The 9394-nt window shown below is 38.7% G+C and overlaps 1 protein-coding gene across 13 annotated transcripts in view; it reads left to right on the forward strand.

Annotated features, from left to right (window-relative positions):
- Positions 1 to 9394, forward strand: part of ZNF532 (zinc finger protein 532) — a 51555-nt gene extending 42161 nt beyond the window's left edge. For all 13 annotated transcript variants that reach the window (XM_052778896.1, XM_052778905.1, XM_052778900.1 and 10 more), the window contains 3 exons: positions 3318 to 3430; positions 5079 to 5226; positions 7079 to 9394. In XM_052778896.1, the coding sequence (XP_052634856.1) occupies positions 3318 to 3430; positions 5079 to 5226; positions 7079 to 7573 (756 nt within the window). In that variant the 3' untranslated portion in view covers positions 7574 to 9394. The remainder of the gene's footprint in view (positions 1 to 3317; positions 3431 to 5078; positions 5227 to 7078) is intronic.

The raw sequence follows: 9394 nt of genomic DNA on the forward strand, positions 1-9394 counted from the left end.
CAGAATGTTTGTTAGAAACTTTAAGCAATTCATGAGCTGTTCACAAAGTCCATTGTCATGTAAGGTATTTGAAGATAATCCATTTCAAACTTCTGATTGCTGCTTTTGCAGGATCAGAGTGAAAGTTTGGAGCTGTAACCCTTTTTAGCTGATCCAAGGCTGGATTATTCAGAGGTATTAATAGGAGAGGTATTGCCATGTATATCCTCTTTGGACAGATTCTTGAGTTTCCAGACCTTATTGGAAAATGTCTACACAGGCAGATAGACGGATTCACATTTTCTGTATCCTCTTCCTGAGCTATGAAGGCGAGCCAGCTGTAGGGTATGAAAATCTGTAGCCACCTTTGTGTGACTCTCTGCCTGATCTTAAAAGTGCTGTTTAAAAAAAAAGAAAACCCACAAAACAGTTACTACCCCAGACAAAGGGTGGTTCTTACAAGTCTGTACAACCCCTGGCTTGAAACTGGATCATGTATTTCTGCAGTCAGCCAGGTAGACATATGCTGAGCTTCCTAGGACTTGTGTGTAAGTGTGTTTCTATGAAAGGACAGATGTTTTCTAAGCAGGAGTTGCTTTACCAATTCCGACTTGCTGTGCATCTAATTGAACATCCTCTTTCTTTCTGTAAAGACAAGATGCTGTACAACAGGTCCTGCTGCACCTGATTACAGAACTGATTTTTTAGTTCTTTTGGTTTTGGCTGCCATTGCAGAAACTGATGCATCCAAAATCCTATTTGGGTCTCTATGTGGAATCTTCCCAACAAATTTAGAATGAGTGTGGTGTCATGGATGGTTACCCCAGGCAGTGCCCCTGGTGCTCTGAGAGGGACTGGGTCCTGCTGAGCAGAGTCCTGCTGCTTTTCTAAGTGCTTGATGCATCTACACTGTGCAGTGGCCTCAGCAAAGATGCATGGGCTGCCTTGGTTGAGCTTTTGTACATGTTTGTACAGCATGGTGCAGGGCTGTTTCGTGATAGAAGTCCTAATGTGACTTCACATTTTATTTTATAAATTCTTCCCAGAGCATTGCAGTCATAAGCATACTCCAAAACCATACTGCAAAATGTATTGATTAATGCATTAGCTTTAATGAGTATGCACTGTGTGTACACACTGTCAGGTTTTTACCTTTAACAAATTAAGAGTGAAATATGTTGGTTTCCTTTTATTTTAATTGGCCTTTAAACATGAAAAGGAAGTCTACATTGAACAGTACTGTGCCTCTAACAGCTTTATGTTGACTAGCCCCAATAAAATTACCATACCATGTTTCCTAATGGGCTGCTTCACATTTGCATGAACAACCTTTCAGAACCGCTTTTCTTTCCTTCTGTCACACTCCATGTGATTCTGGTCTTGATAGCAAAAGGTCTCTCCTCTCATTGTAACACCTCTTACTCCTTTAGCCATTCCAGACATCACTTTTTCCCATGTACAAACTTTCCACCGCTCACTCCAAACTTTGCAGTAAATGATAATTTTCAGTAATGACATCACCTCTACAGATCTCCACTGGCTTGTCTGTAGCTGTTCCTGAACAATGTAGCCATTAGGGAGAATATGAACATCAACATAAAGTTCAGCACTTAGAGCACAAATATAAGATGGTTGTTTTTCAGTTCCTTAAGCATTTCTGTATGACTTGAGCCCGTTAGTATTTAGGATTGAGAATTCTTTTAATTATTATTAATTAATATTAGGCACCAGAGAATGACTCGTCATATTAAAATGTCCATGTGGATTATTGTGCATTTCCATTGTTTAGGAATTTGTGACTTCCTCAGAGGGTAAGAATAAGTGAGCCAAACCCTTTACATTCTTACATGAAGAAAACCTTTGCTATTGAGTGTTTTGGAACATAGGGACAGATCTTGGGTGGATTCTCCAGAAGAGTCAAGAAGAGTCCAAGTTCAAGCATTGATCCAAGTGTTTCACCCAGTGGCCTTAGTCGGAATACTAGAATAAAATATGATTTTTTTTTCCTGTTTCCCTATAAGTGCAGGAAAGAGAATGTTATTGACGCTGTGAAGGAAAACTATGATCACTGCTAGAGCAGGAAAAAGCAATCCAAAGAACATGATTTTCTTTCTAGATACTTGGCTGATGGTATGAGACTGTCTGTTGCTTCACTTTTACCTGACTAGCAGGCATGAGCCCTCCCTCAGACGGGAACACTTGAAATCTGGGTCCATGCAATCCAGATTTCTTTTGGGAGGTTCCAATAAAATCCATTTCTTCTTCAGACCCAGGACACCTTGATTCTGGCAGGAATCGTTATACTGAATGTTAAGCGTGGGATCCTAGCCCTGGCTGGATTGTTAAAAAGTAAACTGAAATAGTAGTCTGGAAAGGTTTTCAATTAGATTTGTTTGATCAGTGTTTGGATTTAATTTCCAGGATGTTGTTTTGATTTCCTTGTTACTGCCAATACAGCAAACATTACAGATACAAACAATCTAGTAACCTGTGAAAGGAAGCAGGAAATCTGATAGGTGACGTTTCCATTTCCTTACTGCAGCTACTCTGGTTGATAAGACATGCCATTTGAATTGAGTTCTAGGACTGATGGAATTTAAGGGACAGGACCATGTCATTCATTCTTGGGGCTTGTATATTCTGCAGTTTTGGAGATGTTATTTCATCAGATACTAGAGCTCCTGTGGCCATGTTCAGCTAGAATGACATAAATGGAGACGACTCCATCCTTTTCAGCTTCCTTCCTTTTCTTTCTCCTTCCTCTTAACAAACTGTAATATAAAACCCACAGAATTCCCCAAAGAGGTGTCCCTCAAGTTGGCATCAGACCATACCTCTTATTTCTTCATGATTTTTCTGAGCCCTGTTAGTGTGTCAGTGTCCGTGACATTTTGCTTTGGTCCTTATTATGTGCTCTTCACTCCTCCTTGTACGTGACATAAGCTCTCAGTCAGCAACTGCAGACGTAGTTTGGTGATGGGAAGAGAAATGTTACTTTATAGTGAAAGCAAATCTCTCACCGTACTGCCTTTGCGGATCCAGAAATAATCCACTGATCTTCCTTGCTTCTTTGGTGGAAGAAATCCACTTCATCCACAGTCTGTGACACCGGTTTACAACTGGTGATAGATGTGTGAGTAACTCATGCTGGCCACACTGCTTTGAAAGAGGTCCAGGTCCTCTGACTTCTGCAGTGTTGATGTAGGAGTGGTGTGTACTTGAAGATACAGTTCCAGACACTGGTAAGTGATATTTCTTTCCTATTATCAAAAGGTTTGACACATGGACAACTTTTACTGAGCTTTTTTAATTAATGTATTTTTCTTCTTTTTATAAAGCAAATGAAGAAACATCCGTGTCGACAATGTGACAAATCTTTCAGTTCATCCCATAGTTTATGTCGTCATAATCGTATCAAGCACAAAGGCATTAGGAAGGTTTATACATGCTCGTAAGTTCTACTTTTATTTATTTAGAAACAGAGTATGAACCAACAAAAAACTTTGTTAGTTGAATGTCTTCTCTTGATTGTGTAAAAGGCAGTGTCCCATTCATTCAAGTGAACCAGGTATTTAGATACCCTAGTTTGGCCTGTCTATGTATCCGACATGCGTAAGACATAGCAAGCTACTGAGAATGCATGTATATAAAGTCTGCTGTCTTTCAGAGGCTTTGGCAAGCAAATCTGAAACTTTACTGAGCTGAGGGTTTGCATGGCTGATAGTTCTACAGTGGTGAACTTGTTTTTCAATAGTCAGTCAAATATACAGCCCACTCTTCTAATCTACAAAAGCCAGTATTTGTAGTATTTTTCTCATACATAAAACAGTGCGTAATGTCTAAAATCCTTAGTGATGTTTAAGTGGCTGGAGAGATGATACATAATTTAATAGAAAAATCCATGTCAGTCAGATAAGATATATAATACAAACTTCTGTTGTATCTCTTCATTCATAATTTTGTATGTATTTGCATGCTGTGGGACCGAGTTTGAAGTTCTGAAAAGGAAGGTGCAAGCAGCAGCCGTTCTCTGTGGCTGAGATCTTACCAGTCCCTTCTCTGCCATAGTATGATCTCTGCTTTGTTACGGAAAGCACAAAGCACAGTGGTGTGGAAACTTGAGACTGCTGTCTGTGCATAGCATAGCTTTCCGACAAAGTGCTTTATAACCTCCTGTCTCTGCACTGTGGTTGCCTGACACAACCTGCATGAGCTGGCTAGCCTAGACACTATTTCTCTTGGTATATTACGAGTAGCAAGTGTCTGTGTTTTGCATGCCCTTTGAGCAGAAAGTTTATTGTGGTTCTCAGTTTTCATTTCAGAATGCCTACAGTACTGGTTTTTTTTCTTTTTTTTTAATAAAGTTAAAAGCAACAGCATTTAAAAAGTTAAAACCTTAGGAGAGAGACTCAGAAAGAGTAATACAGTTTAACTTTTCCCCTGCAGTTCTTGTTTGGCTATCCCTCTTCCAGACACCTGTACAGTATATTACAACATTGGAGCTCAGGAGAAATACACTTCCCAAAACCACATGAGAGGTTTAGCTGGTTCTGTGTGGGATTGTGAAAGACAAGTGCTCCTTATTTTGAGGTTGGAAGGGGAGCTGAGAAGGAATTACTAGTTCCAAGCAGATCAGTATTTGGATTTGAATGCAGAATTAAGTGTCATTTGAAGCTAGCATTCATCCTACATGGAAGGTGATTGCTTTCGCTATGAAATTTAAATTAAGGAGAACTTGGGAAAGTGTCTAATAGAATGTACAGTTTGGTGATGTTAGCAGAGATCCAAGAAGGAAACTCAGATGCTCCCAGGTTTTATTCTGACTCACACTTTATACCGTTTTGGATACTGTCTTCAGAGAACTTCTCATTTGCTCTGAATATAAATTGCTCAAACGTTTCTAGTGTTATTTTGTAATTATGCTAATTTTCTTATAATACTTCCCTGTGCAATTGATTGGAAGAACATTGTCGCTATCTTCAATAGATTGTACTCTAGTCTGGATTTATTTACTAGGCCTATTTATATTCTTCAGTATACTACGACTTTTGTTAAGCTTGACATTTGAATCTGCGCATGTCTGCTTTGTGTTTATGTAGGCACTGCCCAGATTCAAGACGTACTTTTACCAAGCGGTTGATGTTGGAAAAACATATTCAGTTGATGCATGGCATTAAAGACCCTGATGTGAAAGAAATGACTGAATCAACCAATATGGAAGAAAGGGAGGTAAAAGAAGACACAAAGGTAATCACTTAGAAGATGCATTCAGTCACTGAGAGTGAATTTTTTGTGGGTATACATTCAGGATCTTTAAATAGATGCAGATATTTTGATCCCATAAAAGTCTGATCTTCCGTGCAGTAGAGCCCAAAAAATGTCTCAAAGGTTCCTGCAACAGATTCTGTCATGCTTGAACTAGAACATGTTTTTGGAAAGACTTCTGTTTGGTTTTATCACTGAATGATGGAGAATATGACTTAACCCTTAGTGGTTTGCTTTAAGAGCACCTTTCAAATTCTCTGCAACCAAGTCCTCTCATAGCTGTAGAAAAGCTACAGCTTATGTAGAAGCAACGTGACCTTCCAAATACCCAGCCTTGAGCTTATCTGATACAAATTTTACAGTGAAACTGCTTTCAATCTGATGATTGATACACAGCAGTATCTCCCGCTGGATTTAGCGTTGGTGTGGCCTCACCTCGAATACTGTGTGCAGTGCTGGGCCCTACAATTTTAAAAAGGATGTGAAGGTCCTTGAACGTGTCCAGAGAAGAGAAGGGCAACAAAGCTGGTGACAAGACTGGAAGGCACGTCCTGTGAGGAGTGGCTGAGCACTCTGGGTTTGTCTAGTTTGGAGAGAAGGGAGGCTGAGCAGCGACCTCATTGCTCTCTGCAGCTTCCCGAGGAGGGGACGTGGAGAGGGAGGTGCTGAGCTCTTCTCCCTGGGATCCAGGGACAGGACGCCTGGGAATGGCTCAAAGCTGTGTCAGGGGAGGTTCAGACTGGACATTAGGAAGCATTTCTTTACCGAGAGGGTGGTCAAACCCTGGAACAGGCTTCCTAGAGAGGTGGTTGATGCCCCAAGCCTGTCAGTGTTTACAAGGCATTTGGACAATGCCCTTAGCAACATGCTTTAACTCTTGGTCAGCCCTGAAGGGGTCAGGCAGTTGGACTAGGTGATCGTTGTAAGTCCCTTCCAACTGAAATATTCTATTCTATTCTTCTATTGATGATGAGCGTTATGCAGAAAGTGCAAGTAAGATGACGGCACTGTCCAAAGACTTGTTACATGCAGAGATTAACATTTTTTAAGTGTTTTGTACTGTATACGATAAAGAATTTCACCTGTGATGGCATGTCCAAAGCTGACAGTAGAGACACAAACATACCTGGTTTTTAAACTGTACTATAGTCCTTTACATGACTCTCTTTCAATCCATCGTATTGTCATCTTATTTAAGTGTTGAAAATATGGCAGCTATATACATTGTCTTCATAAACATCATGGAGCGTATCTGAGCTAAATAGGATGCAGAGGATTCTTGAGGAATATTCATGTCAGAAGACTAACAAGGAGAATATAAAAAATTATCAGTCTAATCAGTTTTAAAAATTGTGCATGTTGATTCACCCTTTGGCAATACCTTAGTTTGGTTACTAACAATCAGGAGATATCTGTCAACTCAAATTTCAGGCATGAAATAATATTAAGTAATTAAAATGGAGTTCCAGAAGGTACTGCTGAAAAGTTCCTAGACTGATACTCTACAGTCTGTACACGATTGAAGTCTCATTGGTGTGTGTACTTGGATGCAGTTACACTGGCAAAAATTTATTCAAGTTTATACAGTGGATTAGATACTGTAGCTCTATCAGAGCTGACAAAACAAATTTTCTGTGTGATTTATAAGAAAGAAAACCCCTAGTTTTCCAACATGTACAACATTTATTTGCTTGTATTATTTCAAATATTGTATTTATCAAAGTTGTACCGGAATCTACCAAGGGAAAGTTTCTGAAGTTTGCAAGTCACAAACAGTTATGAAAAGAACTGCATACTTATGCTTACATGATATACCATTTATGGCTTTTTCTAGGTTCCTAGTCCAAAGCGTAAATTGGAAGAACCTGTACTGGAATTCAGGCCTCCACGAGGTGCAATCACTCAGCCATTGAAGAAGCTAAAGATAAATGTTTTTAAAGTTCACAAGTGTGCTGTTTGTGGCTTTACAACAGAAAATCTTCTCCAGTTTCATGAACATATTCCTCAGCATAAATCTGATGGCTCTTCATACCAATGCAGGGAATGCGGACTGTGCTACACATCTCACGTGTCCCTCTCCAGACATCTCTTCATTGTACATAAGCTGAAGGAGCCTCAGCCAGTATCAAAACAAAACGGGTCTGGGGAGGATAATCAGCAAGAAAATAAACCCAATCACGAAGATGAATCATCTGACAGTACGGCATCAGACAGAAGATGCAAAGTGTGTGCAAAGACTTTTGAAACTGAAGCGGCCTTAAACACTCACATGAGAACACATGGCATGGCCTTCATTAAGTCAAAAAGAATGAGTTCAGCTGAAAAGTGATCAGATTATTTGGGACGCAGAAATCTCTCTCCACATTGGAATACTAATGACATTTTTGCTACAGAAAGTTCAAGGTATAATAGTGTTAACAGTACTGTTCAGGCTGTTGCAATATATTCTGCATAAAAGTGTCCCCTTCACCTCATTGTCTATACCCTCAAAACCATTGAAGCAGTATTTGAGTTGAAAAGAGTTTGTATATATTTAAACTAATAACTTTTATACTCTTTGTTATGTGTTTGTATCGGTATCTAGTGGAAAATTTGGTTTTTTCTGTTTTGTTTCTGTTTTTTTTCTAGTAAGTTTCTTTAAAACAGAGTTCTGAATGCTGGGGCAGTTCCTTAGGTTCTCTTAAACTGTTTCTTATTTGAATGCTTCTGAAAGAAAGTTTAGCTAATGGAAGTGCATCAGAAGGCAGTGCTTGGAGGGGAGTGGGGAGGGGAAGCAAGCTAAGGGGAGATTTTAAATTCTAAGAACTTGTGCTTCTAAATGTCTAAGGAAGCTTTTAAACTTTCTCTTAAAAATATATATATTAAAAAAAAAAAAGAAAAAAAAGTACCACTGCATATGAAAAATGCAGTGCTGGTTTTAGGTGGCGACACCAGAACAGGTGCAGACCCCCTAGAATGATAAAGTACTTTTGAAAAGTATAATTGCACAACTCTGTATCATGAAGTGATTTTTTAGGCCATCAGGTGCTTGTGATCAAAGCTCAAATTGTTACAAAAGGGCTGGGCTGCTCTGGATTTAACAAATAAGATGTAATTAGAGGAATAGGTTTATAATGATGTTTTTTGTCATGTAATTTATTAAACATTATATAGAAGCGAGTACACAGCATTATGTATTTTCCTTTATTTCTGGTTATTGAAAGAAAATAGTTAACCCTTGCTACAGGGGTTGGTATTTCCCAGCTCTGTATGCTAATGCCAAATGTTCTGGTGCTCAGTGTCACATACAACCACAACTGTCAAGAAGCTAACACACCAGCCTATGTAAGTATAATTGGGGCTTTCAGCTTTAGCACAGACCATATGAAGCTAGTTCAGCCATTTCAAACATGTATCTAATATCACTAGTTACGCTTTCACAAAGTACAAAAAGGTACCATACTGTCCCTTTCATCTATAGTTCTCTGTGAGAGTTATATTTTTGGTTTGTTTTTGCATTTTATACCTTGTATGTATCCCTAAAAAAAAATTTTTGTACTTTTTTTTAAAACAAATTGTGTATATATAGATAGCTGCATGATATAAAGTAGTAATTGTTTGGTTCCTTAAAAGTCTTGCTGCTGTCAGATGTTACTATACACTATGTCCATTACAACTGTATTAAACACATTTCATATGTAAATAAATGTGGAGCAATTTGCCCCTAAAGATTTGTGAGATTCTGTTATTTATCATTAAATTTTAACAGTTTGAAAAATTGAAGTGTTTGAAAAAATACGGATCCTTCTCAGCCACCTCTGTAAAACTTCTTAATCACTCTGGACATTGTGTATCGGATACATTAGTTCTGCACTCTCTCTTCATCCTCATTCTTAATTTGTTTCATTGGTAAATGCTTGTTATCCCATTTATATTACTCACATATTGAGTGGTTATGAGGTACTTCTCCATCCTAAAACATACAGCTGGCGTTGCAGGATCTTAGTGTGTAATGTACACTGGCCATCACTGCCCTTTCCATTAAGTGTATACCTCTTGAACACTTGTTTGTTGATGTGCACTGTCAACTGTACAACAAATGAGTTATCACTATGCAGAATGGTGTTTTGTATACAGTGAACAGATAATAAAAGTTAAATTTTCACAGCCA

The sequence above is a fragment of the Harpia harpyja genome, chromosome Z (assembly GCF_026419915.1).
Source record: "Harpia harpyja isolate bHarHar1 chromosome Z, bHarHar1 primary haplotype, whole genome shotgun sequence".
Classification (NCBI taxonomy): domain Eukaryota; kingdom Metazoa; phylum Chordata; class Aves; order Accipitriformes; family Accipitridae; genus Harpia; species Harpia harpyja.